Below are 20890 nucleotides of genomic sequence, written 5' to 3'. Positions count from 1 at the left end.
CTTCTTTGAGGTTTCCTTTGCGCCTTTTGCCTTTTCTTTTCTTGTTTTCTCCGTCGGGTTCGCATTTCTCAATTTTCTTGGATTTATTTTTTCTTTTTTTTTCCTTGTCTTGCACTGGGGTTAACATTACCCCCCTCCTAGTCAAGTGCCAATCCCATGGCACTTGTGGGTCTTTGTTGGTGAGGGCTCGGTGATTGAAAGTTTGTCATGTGGTTGATGATGGGGCTCTTGTGGGGATTTGACATGGAAGAGAAGTATGTCAGAACGGTTGAGGCTTTGAAGACTGAGGATATATTGAGTGGTTGATGGGGGCCTCCAAGGTCTGTGGTTGGTCACATTGCTATTTACTTGGAAAGGAAAAGAAAAGTGCACTACGCCTAGGGGGTGTGTCTACCTTACCGTGTGGTGCATTGTGTCCGTGCTAGTGGAATTGGGAGCTGGGTCGACAAAAGCCTAGGGTGTTGTCCCCCCACACGTGAGGACCCAGTTTATGCATAGGGGAGGTGCGGTGGGTACAGCTAAGGAAGACAGTCTAACCATAGGCGAGCATGAACTCCCTAGGTATGTCCTGTCCTTGATGTGCCCTAAGCATGGAGTGAGGAACAAAAGGGGCTAGGGGTTTAGATACAGACTTGGCTGACTGAGGCCACCGGACGTGCCTCTAACTTGAGGACCCCTAGGTGCAGTGATTGTGACACTCAACAAAAATGTGATGTATTTTTTTCTTGTGTTTGATTTTTTTTTTGTTGTTTTACTTTTTCCTTGTCTTTTTTTTTCTCTTTTCTTTTTGCTTTAAAAAATAATAATAAGTATGTGGAGAGCTAGTCCTCATGATCGTGGTTGTGGGAGGAGGCGGCTAGGGGCTCAAGGGACTTGCCAAGAAAGTACTTTCCCTACATGTATCCTTTTAAGTTTATACGTACGTTGAGAGGGGTAGTGGATATGAATAGGTGGTTGCATCTAGTGAAGCGACTGTCATTCATGTCCTCTAAGAAGGCCATGCAAAAGGATGGAAGGAGGGTGGCTCATATCATTAACCTAGCCATGGCGTAGCTATCTATGCCGGCATTTAGATAAAAAAATAGGGGCGGTATTCTTGTGGTGTAGGGTCCTGTTTAGCTAGTACTCTAAGCAGCCTAAGATAGTTACAGGTTGTGATGATGGGATCTTGGCAAGAAGAAAACTCACTAAGAAAATGGGCAATCAAGGTCCATAAGTCATCCTTGGAAAAGGTAAGGGCTTCCTCCGGCTTAGTCGCATTTACATTTGTATATTTTAGGGAAATCATAACGGCCATGGATGTCGGGGTTGAAGTCCACTCCTACCCTTCTCGGATATGGCATGTATGTTGGGTTGTTTCTCTCGAAGGGTAGGGTGTTATTGTTTCAAAATGACATCAAGGCGTCTATGTTCCTGTCCCAGATTCTTCTCCTCCACTTTGGTTGGGACTCGTACCCCTTCATAGTCCTGGGCACCTCCATAACTTTATTTTCCCAGTAATCCTGTGCTTCTGTCCCCCATAGTGTTGGATTCTTTTCTCTCTCTTGGTTCCACCTGTCTTCGAGTCTTCTATCCATGCTTATCACCTCCTCCACCACTTTGGTTGATAGCACTCTGCTCAGTGTGGAGGGGAATCAAAAAGTAAAGTTGAAAGGTTGGCGGCCCACACTACAAGCTCTACATTCCAATTCATTGGTAAAAAATCTTCTCTTTGTGGAATGGGCACTTTGGGGCTACTATTGGTTGAGCTCTTAACCTTCTATATGCTTGCTCCAACATCCTCGTTCTCTTCTTCTCGACCTTCGCTTTTCTTTCAGTAGTTGTGTCCACCTCCTGCTATGCTTTTGGTCATGAAGAGGGAGGTTCTAGGACGTGCTCCTTGTCTTGTTGCCCCATCTCGAAGTCTAGCCTTGCTTCTGGAAGTGGCACTTGTTGCTTTCTTTCCCTCATGGGCTCTTGTGGTCCTTGTCCCTCCTTCAAGCCTAACAGCTCCACCTCTTGGACTGTTAGCCATGTCCTTAACAAATACTCTTGTTGCTCCTTTTGGCTCATGCTGGTTCCTGCTCTTGTGGTTGGACATACAGTCCATGCCTTATAGCTTTGCGGGTGATCTCCAGCTTCCTCTTTAGAGTTTCAATGGTCTTCTCCTCTTCTGGCTGTGTGACGTCGAAGATGGTACTAAGGAAGGTGCGTTGTTGGGCTTCCAATCTTGTGTTCGTAGCTTCTGCCCTGCTTTCCGCTATTGCTCTGTCACCTTCTGCATGGGCTAGACAGCTTGCTAGGTCTTTTACTCTTCCTTCAATTTGGGTCACCCACTCTTCGGCCTTCTATTTCATCTCCTCTAGGCTCTCACTCTACCTTTGGGCTAGGGCCACTATCATTGGCTCTTGGTCTCTCCACTTTCGGGTCACTTTTTCATTCTCCTTCTCCAAGTACTCGATTTTTCTTTCCAGCCTTCCTTGCTTCTCTATCTCCATTAGCAGTCTATACCTCATTTCCTCCATCTCTCTTTGATACTCTTCTCCTACCCGAGCTCTCTCTGCTTCTCTTGCTGCGAGTTGATCCATGGCTTCTTGAACTCTTCTCATCTGCCTTGTCAGGTCTTCATGTTGCACTTGTACTGTCTTTGTAAGACAATTAGCTCTTGTGTTTCTTTTGCGAGCTTGTCTTGCCACTTGTCTTCGTCTCTTCCTTTGGCCTTGAGCCTTGCCTTTAGCTTACTTATCTCTTTTCGATAACTAGCCACTTGGCAAGCCCTCTCCAACTAAAAGGTTGCCAATGTTTCTCTTTCAACTTCCAACTCGGCCATTGCTGTTTTCTTTTCTTCCTTAGCCCTCTCTAGCTATGAAAAGAGCTCTTTGACGTACTCATTGTAGCCCATGGATGGCGGCACTGCTGTAGGGATGGACATTGTGGATGCCTCTATTTTTTGCTTCTTTGGGTCTTGTCTTGATTCGGCATCTGTAGCTGCTAGTCTCTTTGTTCTAGTTGTCAGGGCTCCTCCACTTGAATCTGGAGCTACCTCTTGCACTTTATTTACGAGGAATTGCACCCAAGCAATGAGATTGCTCGTATCCACCGTGGTTGAGGTGCCTTGGGTGGGTGTGGTAGCTGGGGTAGTAGGCACGAGAATAGATAGAATTGGATGTAACGGGCTCTTGCCCTTGCCTTCTGTTACTGGTGGTGATGTGGTTTTTGGCACTTGGGCACTAGTGCTTGGGCCTTCTTCTCCTCGCCGGCTCATGGCGATCGACTCCTCTTGCCTGGAGGGCTGCTCTACCGACATGCGTAATGCTTGAGCCATGTCTTCATCTTCCTTTTTGCGTAGCTCTCCTACATCTTCTTCTGCTTTCCTCTTTCTTTTCTCTTCGGATCTCTTAGACTCCTCTTGTATCCTTTGCAATTCGGCTTATTTTCTCTGTCTCTCTCTTCAGCCTTCTTTGACTCTTTTTGTGTCTTCTGCAAGTCGGCCTTTTCTTTTTTCATCATTCTCTCCTTGACTTTTTGCTGCTGCTTCTAGGGAGTCTTCTTCTTTGGCTTTTTAAGCCCTCCTTGAATGGATTGTGTCTCCTATTCTTCTCCCTTGCTTATTGTTCTTGTTCATGAGATGGTGTCTTCTCGGGTGTCTCTCCTACTTTCTCTTCACCTACCACCTCTCCCACTGCCTCTTGGATGAGGGCAATTAGTACTCCACTGAACCCTATGAATGAAGCTTTTGAGACAGGTTTCTTTCTTTACGTTCCATCTTTTGATATTGGGGACTCTTCACCAGCGGGCCTGCTCCCTAAGGCTAGTGCTCTGGCAAATTGATCGATTGTCTTCTGTACATAGCCATTCCAGTCAATCTCATTGGGTGAATGGGCTGCCAGGCTTTCCAACAAAGACACTCCAATCTTGTGCATGAATGAGTTGGTACCTCTGGCTTGAAAACGTGTGGATGACCTTGGCTTGGTGTCTCACTTCAGGGTCAGCAGGGATATGTTGGATGTTGATGCTCCAATCTTGTGCATGAGTGAGTTGTACCTCTGGCTTGAAAACGTGTGGATGACCTTGGCTTGGAGTCTCACTTCAGGGTTTGGGATATGCTGGATGTTGATGCTATTTTTTGTTAGGACTTGGTCCTTGTTCATGTTGAGCATGGCATAGACATTTCTATTTGGTCTCCTCTCCACCTTGTGTGCTAACCCTAGTGCCTTCTCTACCAAGACCTTGCTCATCTCTATCTATACCTGTTTGGCCTCTTCGCCTCTTCCCACAGTCATGGTGCTACATTCTCTATTAGAGTCGTAGGTTCTCAAGAACTCTACGCACTGATTGTAGTCAGCCTCTTGCCCAAATTTCTCAACGTACTTAGCTAGGTCACATTGTTCTATGATTCTTATGGCTGCTTCCTCCTTGGCCACCACCTTGTCGCCATTATGGATGGTCCTAAACTTCAGTTGATTATAGGCTCGGTTCTCTAGGGCGATGCCGTATCGTCTTCTCTCTTCTTTTGTGAATGGAAATCGATGGGGACGGTCTTATTGACTTGCCATTTCTAGCTCCTATCATAGCACAACAAGCTTCCATTAGTTCATTTGCAAGATCGTTTTCTCCCCAAGAAGACAAAGGGATTGCAACACAATTTTCACTTCAAGAAATTCATTTATTCCAAGCAAGCATTTTCTCCTTATTCTTTTTAAGTATAAAATCACTTTTCTCTTCTTTCCGCTTTTAGGTTTCAGTTTTGAGATTCTCTTATTGTTTCTTTTTTCTTTTCATACTTGTTTTGTTTACTTTTTGGTGTTTTGATTTCCAATTGATTTCCACCTTATCCCCTATGCCTCGGGAATGATGTGAATCCTTCCAAGGATTATAGGTTGAAGGGTTAAGGGCATTCAACATATGCTCATGGTGCTTTACTTACACATGAGTCAAGCATAGAAGTGCGGGTTGTACTCCAAGTTAGCACAGCGGTCCATGTCAAAAAGTCGGATACCTACGTGAGTAATGTAGTAAGGACATCAGTTAGGAAGTCACCACGAGTCGATTCTGCTGGTGATGTGTAGTTCTTTCTCAATAAGGATGCGATCTAAATAGGGGTGGGTCATGACATGCTCTTCTAGAGGTCGGTTGCGAGTAATGGCCAATACCCTATAGGAGGTGGGAGCTACATAAGCTAGGTTGTACTTAGAGGTTTTGATTGCGTGTCTCTACTCAGTGTTGGTTATAATTTGGCAGCCCTCTCTTGCTCCATTGAAGTCGGAGAGCATACCCTTTTCGCAAGAAAGAGGAGTCGTTGTCGGCTAGGTTTTTCAACTCTTCAATTTCGTGATTTGTGGTAGAGATCATGCTTTTGTCAAAAGATGTGACGAGTCGTCGTTTGTACGCTTGTTCGCGAGAAAGTTCATTGGTAATTAACTCTTCAGCTACTGTGGGGGCCTTAATGAACATGAATTCTGATTTCTCCTAGGTGCAAGGCAGTGTACGTACTTTTGTTGCTAAAGGCTCTTCTAAAAGATATAAGTCTAATTGCTCATAGCTTTTAGCAAGCATGGTAAATGTAGCATCCAACCCTCGAATGCAAGTGACCAAGTCATCCCCCGTATTTTCAACTAAGTCAGAGGTGAAGGTAAAGATGGATCACCGCTCATAAGAGGATTCAAGGCCTGTGGGAGGTTGGGGTTTAACTAGACTAGACAACTCAGCAACTAGTATCTATGACTTCAGTTGATCCTGAGGGTGCAGTTTAGCCACTTGTGCAATAGGGGTGGTTTGCAATGCTGATCTTTTGCTTTTAGATGCTTGTGATGCCCTTGGGACACTAGCAACACTAGGTTGAGGCGGTTTGGAAGCAGCAAGCTGCGGTTTCTGTTAGATGCTTGTGATGCCCTTGGGACACTAGCAGCACTAGGTTGAGGCGGTTTGGAAGTAGCAAGCTGCGGTTTCTTTTGCTGTTAGATGCTTGTGATGCCCTTGGGACACTAGCAGCACTAGGTTGAGGCGGTTTGGAAGCAGCAAGCTGCGGTTTCTGTTGGTAGACTTGTTGAGGCTCTATAGGCTTAGCGGTTTTGGGCTCTATAGGCTTTGCAACTTGAGTCTCTTGTGGTTTCGTTTCCTTAACTGTTGTGCAGTCTTGTGTAGACAAGTTTGAGGGTGGCACTTGAGTGGTGCCCTTGGCAATCTTGGCTTTAGGGCCCATATCCAAGTACTTGCAATAGGGCTTTGGGAACCCATTGTGGCTTGACTGTTCATCTATGCCTATAATGTCTTCTTTGCCTCCTAGGTCTCGAGTACGAGTTTCTAGCAGTATGAAGTTGCGTCTGCTTATTTCTAGGTAGTGGGGTGCTTAGCCCATTTGAACTTGGGTTCATTGGCCTTGGTTACACTCTCGGCGGTTTGCTGCCGTTGAGGCTTGGCGGGTTGCGACAAATCACGACCCCCTTCCTTAGACTTGGTTGTAGGTTTATCTATTGGTAGCTTTACGGGCTTTGATGGAGTTGTGATGCCCTTGCTAAAAGCTGTCACTATGCATATGTTGCCGATGGCAAGGTGAATGCGCTGCGACTCGTAATCGACATTGCAATGTGCATGCTTCTTAAAAGCGCGTCCTAACAATGATTCTTTACCAGCATCCTTTGTATTTGGCAACACATAAAAGACCATGGGTATACTCTTAGGCTCGATAGAGATTGCAACTTTGCACTTTCCCAAAAGCGTGTATGATTGGCCCCCAAACAGGCCAAGTTTAGCATTCGTGGGTTGTAGTCATGGTCGAATCAATGAGAGTCCAATGATCGTGAGTTAAGATATTATTGGTCCCCTCATCGATCAACGCGTCAAAAGTATGCATTTGTTGGGCGGTGACCATTATGCGTACGTAAGTGGGTGCTACTGCTTTCTTATCTTTGTCCTCAATCTCTGTAATTGTGGCAACTCGTACGTTCACAAGGGATTCTAGCATCGGAGGCTCGTGCAGTGGATGCGTGGGAGGATAGTACTTTATGCGACTACTGTTGAAGAAGCCTATGCCCTCTCCATCTAGGGACTTGAGCTCTACATTGCCGGTTCGGCTGATGGCGTGGACTTTGAAAGGCCCTAATCCCCTAAACTTCATCTTTTGTTTATGGCCTTTCACCAAGTATAACAATACTAGATTGCCCTGGTTAAAGTCTCGCTGCTTGACATGCTTGTCAAACCAGCTTTTACGTCGTGCCTTTTTGCAAATTAGTGCATGGGTAGCTAGAAGTTGAGTCTCTGATAGGTGTTCTAGCTTAACTAGACGTTCCGTCCATGTCTCCTTTCCATCCCATCTCTCTTGGATGGCTACTCTTAGGCTAGGGACAAAGAATTCCATTGGTAGAATGGCTTCAGTGCCGTAAGTAAACTTAAAGGGAGTCTGCCCTATAGCCGTTTTATAGGCTATTCGATAGGCCCATAAGGCTGCCATCAGCTTGTTGTCCCAATCATTGCATGAAGCAGAGACTACCTTGCCTTTGTATTTATCAAAAACAGAGTGTGAGACAGAGGGTAGGGTGAGTGTCTAGCCTTGATTCTTTCAATTCAAATGAGAGGTGAGATGTTTGAATGGAGTATTGCATGTACGAGTTGGACTCTTAATGCACAAAGCACGATCTATTCCTATGCACGGCACTATAAGTCTTATTGGCTTTCCTTCTTGCATTGTATATCGACACAGAGCGGGATGCACAACTGCACCATCAATTGCACACAAGTCATACAAACCTTTATATTGGTGGCGGTAAGATAGGTGTGAGAAATTGGATTGCCCTCCTGTATCTATCAACAAAGCATGTGATATAGAGGAGAGGCAGAGTGTGACCAGTCCTTCATTTAATAGAGAGGTGAGGATGGAGGGATGTTATGACATTTGGCGATCATGTACGTTCCTGTTTACCTCTACATGCATGGGACATGCCTTTGTCACCACATTAGGACTATCACTCTGTTCTATGCACTGCACTATAAGGCTCCCTTGCCCTCCTTCTTGCACCTATATTGTCAGATGGGATGGGATGCACTGATGCACCATCAATTGTGCATGTTGGCATACTCTCTTTGAGCCCCTCAATTTTGTCAATTTCTTAACTGGGAGTAAGATATGGATTCCCTTCACTTCTTTTTTGAGTGACATGAGCTATGGGGTGAGAGACTGCTCTATCATTTCCACATGAGTGGTTGTTGAGTTGAGTGTTGTATTCTTTGCCCTCGACAACTTAATGGGTCTTCATTAACAATGCTACCTCCTTGGGTGCTATTGCATGGACCCTGCCGTGCTTGAAGTGTGCTGGCAAGCTGTGGTATCTCTTGCAAACGACTTTAACACCGAGCGCATCAACGGCTGTCCACCTTGACCATCTACTAAATAGGCCAAGTATTTCTAACCCTACCTTTTAGATTTATACGTGTATGTCATGTCTTAAGTGTGGGGATTCAAGGGTTCAGTCTATTGTCAAGAGTTAGGTCCCTACCGGTTAACAAAACTAGTCCGAAAAGTTTTAAGTATGGGGATGCATCCTTGTGCGTCTCTTCTGCAGACACTCACAAAATCATCACTATCTAATTGTTTATAGATGCAATGTCTTTTCTATATCCTATTGGGGTCCCTTCCCCACCCATGTCCTGTTCCACCCCGTACCCAGGGTCTTCCCTTTCCCATGTGGCCATTTTTCTCTTTCTCTCATCTTCCATGTAAATGTATCCTACGTTCACCAAATGTGAAACTTGACCTTATAGCCTTGTTCATCCCCTCGAACTGGACTCTTTTCGCTTTTACTGCCCTCTATTCTGAGCAATGGTTTGTAAGCTATTAATTTTTGAAGAATTTTACACGAATCGAATGTATTTCTATGCGAACACACATTTTTTGCACCGGACCTATAGTTGGACCTTCTAGCCCCAATCCTTTACTTCTCCCCAATATTTTTTCTTTTTACGGTTTGTAATTCTAACGTATGGATTGATCGTTTTTATTAACTTTTGCGTGTATTTTTCTTTGGCGTTTTTGGTTATTTTTCATGTTCTGTTCACTAAGATCTTATTTCTGGATTCAACCTGGCTATTTGCTTGAGGGTAGTAGGGTAAAGGTTTCCTATGGATGATCAAGAAGGTAGACAGGAGATGGGCAATCACTTCGTTGATGAAGTGCGTGCCTTGGTTACTAACTAGTTTAATGGGGCAGCCAAATTGTGAGATCACCTGCTCCCAAAGAAACTTGGCCATGGTCCTAACGTCATTTTTCCTAGTGGCTCGTGCTTCTATATCCACTTTGTGAGGTAGTCTGTGTGGTGACTGTAGACCCACACACGAAGGCTCCTACCGTCGCGTGCGCTGTTGCTCCACCCCTACCATCGTACTAGCTCCCCTTGCCTTCTACTTCGCCTACTCCCCCGTCTACTCCTCCCCCTTCTGCTTCGCCTTCTCCCCTGCCTTCTCCCTAGCGGACCCCCCCCAGCGCTCCCTCTGCCTGTTGCTTCGCCTGCTCCCTAGCGTGACCCCCCAGCGCTGTCTCTGCCTCACCCATGCCTGCCTGTTGTTCCCTCCCGCCAGCTCTCCCCTGCTTGAACTCACCCTATTCTCTCGTCTAAGGGCCTGATCCCCCACCTCCTCGGCCGTGACCCTCCCTGCCTTCTCCGCCTCTTCCGTACTGCGGCCCCAACCCTGTCCGACAGGCCCAACACCCACGCTGTGCCCATTGTGAGCTGGCCTATAGTGGTGTCCAACACCTCCCCCATCGTCGAAAAAAGCATTTTCCCTCCTCCCCCCCCCCCCCTTCCCCTCCGTAGCGCAACAGCGTGTTTGGTAGGTTCTCAGCAGGGACGTGCAATGGAAACCTCTGGTCAGACGCCGATGCATTCTGCAAGTGCCCCCAAGTCAAACACCTTGCGCGTTTTCCTCTCTGAGGAACAACTTTTAGCCATCCGTGCCACAAAGCTGGAGCTTAAAGAAATAATGATCTTTGGTTAGGTAGTAGGACACTCCCCATCTAGGGACCAACTTCGGGATTGGCTTCACTCCACACTGCGCGTCAGCACAGCATAGATAGTGGAGGTGGTTCTAATGGGTCAAGGGATCTTCATGGTACGACTCACCTCAATAGAGGCAGCACGTGAGCTACTGGCTAGCTCACCCTATGCCTCCACAAAGGGGGTCATGCACATGGTTCCTTGGTATAGTGGCTTCACAATGTAGGCATTCGTGCTCCACAACAGTTTCCTTAGACACCCAGTCACCCTACTCTTCCCCGAATTGGCAATAGAGTATTGCTAGATTGTGGAAGACTTTGTACGGCTCTTTGGCACTGTCCTTTCCGCCTCTTTCGTGGACGCAGTGACAATCGCAGGAGTCCCAAGGGTATGGGTGGTAGTGAAAGAGACACAGAATATACCATAGTTTCTAGAGATTGAGGCAAACGGACACTCTTTTAGGCAACAAGTTATTGTGACTGGGCAGTGTCTGCATTGCTATGACTTTGGGCATAAGGCAGTAGAATGCGTGTGCTTTGGAGCTAAGTTGGCTTTGCCAACAGGCCCACAGGTGGATGTGGATGGCTTTACACGGGTCTAGAGACGACATAGAGGGAGACGGCAGGGGTTGGCTACAGTCAGCCCTTCTGATACAGCCATGGTAGCAGGGAGCAGGAGGGCGATTGTCGCCTCCTTGGTAGAGCACCACACGGCTTCCCCTTCCTCGCTTTACCCGGTAGAACTACAGGCCTACATATCCATCCCCCACGGAGGTGTCACAGGCCACCTTACCCAAGGGCCCACATCCCCCACCCCCACCCCCTCCCCCCCCCCCCCCCCCCCCCCCCGAGCTATTGGCCCCCCTCCCCCAACACCCATCATGCGCCTCCGACCACCCCTCCATCCCCCCTGCCGACCAGCCCCCCTGATCCCCACCCAGTACAGGTGACCCCCCCCCCCCCCCCTCCAACAAGAGGTAAGGAGCCCCATATGCCAACATCCTCCACTCACTGCTAGTCTAGCCCCCCTCCCCCTCCCCACACAGCCACCAACTCATCCGTCCATGCCGCCTGTCACACTTTTCCAAGACAGGCGCAACTGCTACCATAGGAGTTTTTTCGCAGTGGGCCGTGGTATTACCAAAGAGTTGCGGAGCGCGGAGAGTTTCCACTACCCCTGGAGGTGGGAATCTTCGTGGTGCGCAAGTCAAGGAGTGGCAAGATTCATCTACTAGCACCACCGGATGGACCAAAATACACCTTCTTCCTTCAGACCTCTCACACATGAGACTGGAGGACGACATAGATAGAGCAGGAGGTGAAGAGCCAGGTGGCAGACCACATCTCCTAGTGGATGGGAGAAGGTGGACTAGCACTTTTTTCCTAGCAGTGGCAAGGTTGCACGTTGGACATTAATGGGTGGGCTGGGGTCGAGGTCCCACATCTGAGCATTATTTTTCGAGCCCCTCTGTAGTGGAGAGCTCTGCATGGATGTGATTGAGTGGCCCCTGGCACAGGCGGCCCGTTTCTACCAGTGTACGGAGTCTCACCTCTCAGCTTGGTTGATAGATGTCATGTTGGTACCACCAGGTGCATCCATCACCCCCATGGTCCACCCGAGGGCTACCATGGGGGAATGAAGTTCACCATTCAGGCCGGCAGCGAAGTGTGTCTACGTGTCTCATAGCTTCTCTTCTTTGTCAGGAGCTTTTACACCGAACAGATGCTTGTTCGGTCAGTCACAGGTTTCCCTATGATTTTACATCTTGCATCCTGGAATATGAATAGCCTCCACTATAGTGGAGTACGTGGTTCTAGGAAGTTGATTGTTCAGCAGGGGCTACAGCCTGCCCTTGCCGAACGGATCAATATCTTACTTCTATAGGAGCACAAGCTCACTCCTACCCGGGCCCACTGGATAGGGAAGGTACTCCCGGAGCAGTTCACACTTACTGGAAGCACGCCATTGGTGCCCATGGCAGGAGTGGAGGCGTATGCAGCTCTATTGGCCCGAGCCTCACCGCCTGTGTACGGGACCACGGGACGATCGTGGCAGGGAGGGTTCTATGGATTAGATTGGATATTGGGGACTCGTGCCTGGGAGTCCTCAATGTCTATGCCCCTACTGAGGTTAGGGCATGCAGCAAGTTTTGGGTGGAGATCGCAGCAGGACACCCAGAGGTGGACTCCTGGATTGTTGGAGGGGACTTCAACAACTTGGAGGCCTTAGAGGACCAGCACGGCAGAGGCAAAAACTACCAAGGCATGGCTGGGGAGGAGCAAGAGGCATGGGAGGTCTTCCGACTGGTAGTAGGAGCACACGATACTTGGAGAGACCCAGCTTTCCACAGGAGGGAGAGGTTGTTGGACTTCTCTTGGGGATACAAGTGGCTAGGTGGAGCGGTTGAACAGGTTCTATGTGGGAGAGTGGGGATGCTCTCGTGGAGGCCAGGTAGGGTAGTTGTTGGCTGGCAACACTTTGTCCGATCACTGCATGGTTCTCTTGACACTTGATCCCCCAGAATCTACCCTAGACACACGATTCTATTGGATCCCTGACTGGATCTATTGGAGGGAGGAGGTGAAGAGACAGATTGAGCAGATTTGGACTAGGGAGTGGGGCAGAAGGGACCGGATCGCAAAGGAGGTTGCAGAGGTCCTAGCCGAGTCGAGCAGTATCTGCCAGGAGGTAGCCCTACAGGCCAAGCAGCGGAGCTGGGAGGAGGAGAGAGCACTCCGGTGGGACCTAGCAGTCACGCAAAGATTACTACAAGGGGCACCAGGGGATCCCATCCTCCACGCATAGGAGGTACAGGCACGAGCAGTCATCTCTGGTCTAGAGGACAGGTGCTCGGAGTTCTCATTCTACACCTCAGCAGTCTTTTGGGCGCGGAAGTGGGACATGTTGTGCAGGGAGTTTTTCGAAGTGCATCAGCCGTGCACATTAGGAGAGCAGATGCGCAGCCTTTAGGGTCAGTATGGGAGGATTTGTTGTAGCCTAGACGAGGTGATGGAGATTGCGACTGAGAGCATTCAATTCAAGCTAAAGAAAAACCACAAGGGGCACCAAATTTTGAGGTCAATCAGGTGTCCATTGTCCAACATTGATCGGTAACAATGTTATGTCAGTTTATGTGAATTTCATGTTTGCTTTATTTAGTGTTTAATCAGGCCATTACCATCCTTTCCCTGAAAGGAAGGCTGGTTTCATGAGTGATGAGTAGTCCCGGCCCTTGATCCATCTATCAAAATACCCCACCAAGGACCTAACTTTGAGTAGACTGGTGGCAAGCATTACTTCCATCTGCTCGGGTGAGCTGAACTGAAGCCTGAAGCATCTGTTTCCCAAGGGTACCATTGTGTGATCCTAACTGGGTTGTCAATGAGAGCCGCTTGGATGGAATCCTTCAAAATGCCAATGGGGGGTTGATCTCCATCCAATTTGTTGGCCAAAGAAGACACCTAAAGGGCTTAATTTGTGAAGCACTTCAATGAAAGTAAGAAATTTCCATGAAAGTAAAGAAACACTGAAAGGGGCGACTGGGTTTGGGGCCAATCCGTGTCATCTATACTGTGTGGGAGCATTCCTCTCTTGTGCATATTCTGCTTTCTGATTTACTGTTTTAAGAAATGTGTTTGCCAGGTTTAGATCTACTGCCCTTCAAGATTACCAAAGGCCAGTTTAACAGGCAAGGGCAAAAATAGAATGATTTTCTCTCGTTGGAGATAGCTCCTAAGATGGATTTCTTGGTCTGACTAGATACCTCACTGAGACTATACTTTACATTTGTACTTGTATTTGTAGCTCATTGATGGCTCTTCAGAGGGTTTGATACCAGTACTATCAACCATGGATTGATTTAGCTAGGAGATTTTTGTGCTGACCATTTGAGAATATCAGCAGTCTCCAATTGTGTGCTTATAAGGTGGCATGCACTTGTTTGTAGGTACATGTAGCTATCTAGAGGAGGAACCTTTGCAAGATGTCAGGATTGAAAATTTGGGTTTTTCCAAATTGGCATAGGCCTAGGCTTCCATGGGGCATTTAGATGATGACATCTCCAGTTGAACCTTCCCAACTTCCAAGTCTTCTAGTTATTTGGATATGTGCACCCATAGGAGATGGAGACTTGGAGAACCTGTATACCTAGGTAGGACAAAAGTCAAGTATACCCCAAGAATGATAAGTTCATGTATGTGTCCCAGGTAGGTCCAGAGAGTATACCTTGAGATTGCATACCTCAGTAGGACCAAGGGCAACTGTACCCCAAGAACAATAAGTTTGTGACTCAGGACCAGATGCAAGTATATGCCAAGAACAATAAGATCAGGACTGTGTCACCCAGGCAGTTTCAGAGGCAAGTATACCCCAAGAACAATAAGATTGCAGACCACAAGAATGCCCCAACAAAAGTGAGAACCAAAGAATTTGCTGCCCGATATATCTCTTGAAAATGGCAGGTCTGGGATCAGACCATTCTTGGAAGATGCCTACATGTAAAATAACTGAGAAGATGGAATTCTTTTCAGACAAGCAGAGGAATGTTAGCAACCTTTTGGTTCTAAAATTTTGAAGTTGGAACTTTATGTCAATAAAAGTCTTGAACAAATGAAGTTATTACAGGGGTGAAGTAACTTTTTGGTTTCCAAAATAAAGTTTTTGGGTACATGTGAATGGTGGTGTTACTATCAAGCTGATTAAGTTTTACATTTAAGATGTGTAATGGGATCGCTATGCAGCAATGGGACGAGCGGCTAAAGAACTTTCAAAAAGAGGTGGTTGATCATGCTCAGCGTCTAAAACAACAACAGGTTGCAGCTTTGCAACATTTTAAAGAAAAAATGGCTTCAAAAACTCCAGTGAAGGCACAGTGGTCGAGGGAACTTCTCAAACAACGGCGAATCCAGGTGTTTGTTCAAAGTTTACCTTTGTGTTTCTTGTTTAGCTTTGTAAACCATTCGAGATTTAAATCAACCTAAATGAGTTTTTACTTATTTCACAACTTTCCTATATTTAGTGACTCATATTGATGAATTGCATAACCTTTTCTATGGTAAGTTCACACACATAACAGTTGGAACTTGGTCTGGGTTTTCTATGGCTGTTTTCTGTAGTTACTACAGATAGTTGTTGTAGTACTAGGTTCAGCCCATACGAGTTCTTTAAATGATAGTCCTACAGAACATCCACAATTTGTCTTATCATAAAACAGTTCTGAATTTTCCAATAGTTGATAGTGCTCTAAGTGCAACTTCAAAGTAACCACAGGCAGCCAAAGCATCCACCTAGCAAATTCTTGATCCCTTCTGTCACATCATTGCCATTAGGTCTTTTGCCATTTAAAACAAATGATTGCACATTTTGACCTTCAGAAAAGACAGTTTGCATTGCAATCTTGTATTTAAGAGTGGGTCACATGTTACTTGATGGTCTTGAAAGCCTTTGTGCAGCATATCACACAAATTTTAGAATAACAACCAATAGAGAGAAACTGTGAAAGCAAGCAGCACAAAGTATTTCATCGTCTCTCCACTCTCAAAATACATTTAAGTCTTCAATAGAGCATGATGAGAGGCATGGCGAGAATTTACAAGGAAATGCTTCCTGAAGAATGAGAAAATAGTTTAGTTTTGTTAGCATTCTTCTGAGTTTATTTAGAGTTTTGGCATGGCATTTGACATGGATATCAGAAAGCCACCTTCAGCTAAGATAACATCCTTAAGATCAGAAGTCTACCCCGTTTGTCTTCCAAACTCTCCTACTCTTATATGGGAAAGGCATATTAATAGGCTCCTTGAGATCCAAAATTTAATGTTTTTGGCTCTAAAGCTTTGTATCACTTAGAAGTCAAGAAAATGATTATTGCAATCCTTAGACTAGCTGAGACTTATGATTAGAATGAGATGTAGAAATTGATTCATGATTCTGTTTAGAAACTTTTCAGATTTACTTGGGAAAGCAAGGGAAATACTTAGAAGCCCAAGAAGTGAAACAGAGTGCAGACAGAATGGAGCATGCAGAATTGCAGGCAGCAATAGCAGCATTTCAGGCTGAATCTATTGCCAAGGAACAAGCTTTGCGGGTAAAACAGCAAAATGAAATGGACATATTGTTGCAAAGGGCAGCTCGAACTCGTGAGGAAATTCGGAAAAGCAGAACAATAGATCTCCAACGTTGTCACCAGGCATGCCAAAATTTCCATTTCCCGTCGACTCTATTGCAATGAACTGCATCATAAACACACTTCACTACAACGGTAACCTTGGAAGAGTATTGGCTAATACTTGAAAATAATGAAAGATTCTGACTATTCTGGTTTGCAGAGACATAAAAATGTGATGAGAGAGCTTGCTGCACTTCAAAAGCAAGAAGTTTGTCGGTTTGATCAGCTAATGTCTAAGAAGGTGCAAAATCCCTATTCTGGTGTCGCTTGGAATCAGCGGACTGCACAGTCCCCGTCAAAATCTCATTCCAATGTTCCAGATTATAGTACAGATGATGTGTTTTACTCGGGTGGTGAGGAAGACATGACAATGAAAGAGGAGTGATTATGTATCCTTGCCATCATCTTCAGAAGCTTACTTTTGCCAGTGTCGACAATTGACAGTTATATAGGCAATCTGCATGTGTATTGAAATGTTGAATTGACGTGAGTGTGCCAATGAAAGGTTTTTTTAAAGACAATATGCCTTGTTTCTTACCTGTAACCTGGGCAAGCGCTCCTTATTGTAAACATTTTACAGTGCATCGTAAGACTGAGGAGATAATGGATGCTGACACACTATCTATCTTTGGTGTCCACTGAGAAAGTTATTCTTCCAGATCAGATAACATTCAACACCCCACTCCAGATAGACATTTTTTCCTTGTACACCTGATGTAATAGACTCGTTGCAAGGTTTTCTTTTTTGTTGTTCTAAGAAGTCTTCCCATACTTACAAGTCAAGTACTATCACAAATAAACTTGTTTATGCATTCATTCCATGGGAAAGGACCTTTTGTATTCTCGGAACTAAGGTTTTTTGATGTGGCAAATAAGATTATATTAGTGAAAGTGATAGATACATTGCTGGTGGTCAGCTACAATGCCTCACATGGGGGAAAGCCTCTTTCCTTACAACAACAGGTTTTGAACTCATTTCAGAGACCAGCAACCAGGGGAGGTACTCCAAAGAGTAGAAGGGAGTACCCTGGTTTGGTGAGGCAAAGGTACTCATTGCTTGTTAGAACTATGGGATGCAGTTATGCTGACTGGCTGCCCATGGATTCTATTCTCAGGAAATTTGGTTTAAATGCTGGTGAGGAAAGATGGCTGCAACAGGTAGGTATTGGTCAATTTTCTTTCAGAGTTTTGTCCAACTTTAGACTTTATCAGTAGTGACTCGTGAGCACAAGTTTGCTCATATTTCTTCTTCGGTCACCCTCATGCATTTGTCAAGACTACTTGGTTCATTGATGGTTTTTGGGACATAGCTATAATATGAGACTTTGACCTAATATGCTTTGTAAAGTTGTGTGCAAGTTTGACCGCAGAGAACGCAAATGCAACCATTTCTGATTATGCTTGCACACAACTCTTACTCTCTTTTTATCTTTGTAGTCATCCAAGATTGCCTCAATAAGCTCAAAATCGGATCCTACATGATTTCACATCAAAACTCTCACAAATTAAACTTCAAAATTATTACAAACTAATTATATGATACATATACTAAAGCAATTTTCAAAGAAACCCAAATCTAGTAGAAGTTGAACTCTTTCATTAATTGATAATTGTTGCGTATAAAAAAAGCATCCTACTTAAGGTTTCGATGGTTAGAAAGAAGTCACTTACCTCAATGAGTGCTATAAAAAAATAGCAATCTCCTCTACTACAGCTAAAACTACATTCATATTATCTTCATCGCTTTCTTCTACATCTTTTGAGTTAATAGTGGCCCAAGTATGGAGGTTACACATTTTAGCTTTTTGCTTTGGAAGGTGGCTTTCAGGAGAATACTGACTAGGGTAAGGGAGCCAATTGCGAAACGGGTGCCAAAAATCAAACACCTTTGGACAATGATATCATAAAATAAGAGAAATATGTTGAGAATCTTGCTTAGGTGTCACTCATTGATTTGCCAAGAAGTGTTACATTATTGGCCCTCAAGTGTACCCTTACCTCTCAAAATTATATTTTTTAAATACACCATTGGAGAATGGTGCGGTGGAGCGTGCGAATTGGACCATGGTGGAGATGGCCCAATCCATGCTGGAGCAGAGGAGTCTTCCTCATATCCTTTGCCTCTGAAGAAGCTCCCAAGTTAAGGCCCATTAGAGCTAGCTCTTTTGCTCTTGAGGATTGCTCTAGTGATCTTCTAGTTGCTAGGGTTCTTCTCCTCTTTTTCTTTTTCCTTTGTTCCTCTTTCCTTTTGGAGGCTTCTTTCACTTTTTTGAGCTCTTTCTCCTCTTCAGTTATGTCCCTCTCTTGTTCGATTGACACCTTGATGCTAAAATTTTCACTTTTTTCCTCTTGATTGATATGGATTGTGGCTTCTATTGCTTTTACTAGGTTTCTAGTCTCCGATACTATGGATCTTGGAACCTCTTGCTCCTCAACTGAGGTAATTGCTCTAGCACTATGGCTTGTGCTTGAATATCAATTGTTATGGGCCATGACTAAGTTGCTTCTTGTTCTCCAACCACGCTTGTCACGGGGGTTTCAGTTGTAGCTCTTTTACTAGGTGCTTAGAGAATGTAGAAATTTGGCACAAACGCATCGGTCATGTTAATGTACAGAAACTAAAAAATATGCAGTAGAAAGAGGTTGTACTTGGCTTGTCAAAGTTCAAGTACACTGATCTTGGACATGTATGCTTTGCTAGTCAATTTGGGAAACAAGTGAGATTTCCATTCATGAGACATGTCAGAAATAGTTCTCGGCCTTTGTAGTTCATACATTCGGATGTATGGGGTCCTGCCCATAATGCGTCTTTTGGTCGTGCTAGGTATTATGTATCCTTCATTGATGATTTCAGTCGATACACATTGCTATATAATGCAATAAATACTTTTTACATGATCATTATTCTCAAGGCTCATAAAATATTTTAAAAATATCAAGCTCAATCTTAGACTAGTTTAATTCCTCTTGAGATCCCCTACATGCTCATACATTCAAATCTTTAAAAAAACTACAAAATGTGAAATCTCCCTTAAAAATATCTATTTTTTCTGAAGTGTTCTATAGTTGGGTCGTCTACTTACCCTAGAGACAAGACTTTGGATCTGGGGAGTTGTACTGGCTGTATGTCCTTTGTGTGAAAGAAGTTGCATAAGTGGTTGACGATTAGAATGTAAAGGGAGGATGAATCCTTTTCTCTCGTGCAGATGGTAGGTAATGAGAGGGCTAACTTTAACTGCTTGGAAGTTGGAACTAAGGTTGGTTACACACCAAACATTTACACATAAAAATGATGGATTTTGTAAAAAAGTGAAAATTAATTTAGATGTCTTTTAAAAATCGGTTGCACATACAAAAAGTGCACTCTTGTCCATCACTTTATAAAGTGGGCAAGGGAGAGCATGGAGTTTACCAATTTAGCACCTATATAGGAGGTCATCTACTCTCCATCACTTTACAAAGTGGTCAAGGGAGAGTGTTGAGTTTACCAATTTAGCAGGCATACAAGAGGTTACCTACTCTCCAATGTATAAAGGAGAGGGGACACCCAACCCCAAAATAAACATTTTGATTGGTTGAAAACTACTAAGTGGGGACTGTCATTTGGTATGTAACCAACCTAAGTTTGACCAAGAGATCTATAAACCTTTGCATTTTCTTTTCTCCATCCTTTTAGCCACATGTGTTTGGCAAACGTATGTACTAGAGTCGTTGTATTTCAGTTTTGCTCAACTTTGGCAATCCAAGAACATTGCTTTCATCATGTCAACAATTTGCATTGCAAAAAACCTCAAATGTATAAAGGTGTCATTTTAATATTGTTTATTGTGTAGCACAACTTCTTGCATATCAAGATGTTGACCTCATTACCTACCGACTCTACCCCCCTCCTCACACTTCAAAGTTGGCCAATCTTCTACTGGATTGATTATTATCTCAAACCGAGGAGGCAATATTGTCGGCCTTGAGAAATGGTTTCTTTCTTTCTCAATGGCACACCCAATCCAAGTAGCAAAGGTGGACATAGTAGGATAGTGTTCATTTTAAAGCCTCAAAGCACTTACATGTTCAAGCGGGTTCGAAGTGCATGAATGATTAGGAGTTACAACTACCTCTTATGAGCACCATATGTAATCCGTATGGTTATGTTACAATACTAATTATGTATGAGTTGTTTCACATATATATTCTACTTACAAGCATGTGACTCAACCTTCTCAAAGTAGCAATTATTGTCCACACATGTTGATTACTAAAATTGCTATATATTGCAATTAGACCTTCATCTAGGCCACCAATCTTCATGGACAAGGGTAAGGCTCCATTAGAAATGCCTTTCCCTTCACTTGTAGCCACCACATCACCCATCTTGGACCCCATTGTAGAAGACTTGGCTAGAAGGAGACTAGAAAGTATGGTTTATTAGCTCGTATAAGTTGTCACACTCTTACATGTGAGATCTGAAGAAGCTATTGCTAGGGGTGCTAAGTGATTGGCAATTGTGGAATCTAGGTAGAAAGCACCTAAAACACCAATGATGAAAGGATCATCAGCTTCTTTACCTATGACCGCCCATTGCCCCAAGCCCAGCACCATGCTTTGAAAATATATTAAAAGAGTGGGAAGAGCAAAGTCATCAGTTGGATGAATAGAGGAAATCTGCCTTGGCAGCTTTAGAGAAGGAAAAGAGAGCCCGTGATGTCGCATACCAATAACAAAAAATGAGAGATTTTTTCAACCTAAAGAGAGAACTCTCTGCAAT

The 20890-nt window shown here is 44.7% G+C and overlaps 1 protein-coding gene across 2 annotated transcripts in view; it reads left to right on the top strand.

Annotated features, from left to right (window-relative positions):
* The window catches only part of LOC148026580 (uncharacterized), a 66964-nt gene extending 49981 nt beyond the window's left edge, over window positions 1-16983 (top strand). For both annotated transcript variants that reach the window (XM_087691025.1, XM_087691024.1), the window contains exons 7-9: window positions 14705-14872; window positions 15910-16149; window positions 16289-16983. In XM_087691025.1, the coding sequence (XP_087547151.1) occupies window positions 14705-14872; window positions 15910-16149; window positions 16289-16513 (633 nt within the window). In that variant the 3' untranslated portion in view covers window positions 16514-16983. The remainder of the gene's footprint in view (window positions 1-14704; window positions 14873-15909; window positions 16150-16288) is intronic.
* The last annotated feature ends 3907 nt before the right edge of the window (window positions 16984-20890 follow it).

The sequence above is a fragment of the Lygodium microphyllum genome, chromosome 13 (assembly GCF_053477565.2).
Source record: "Lygodium microphyllum isolate KBCC chromosome 13, Lygodium_microphyllum_v1.1.10, whole genome shotgun sequence".
NCBI lineage: Eukaryota > Viridiplantae > Streptophyta > Polypodiopsida > Schizaeales > Lygodiaceae > Lygodium > Lygodium microphyllum.
The sequence above is the reverse complement of the archived record's forward strand: the minus strand, read 5'-3'. Positions and strand labels throughout refer to the sequence as shown.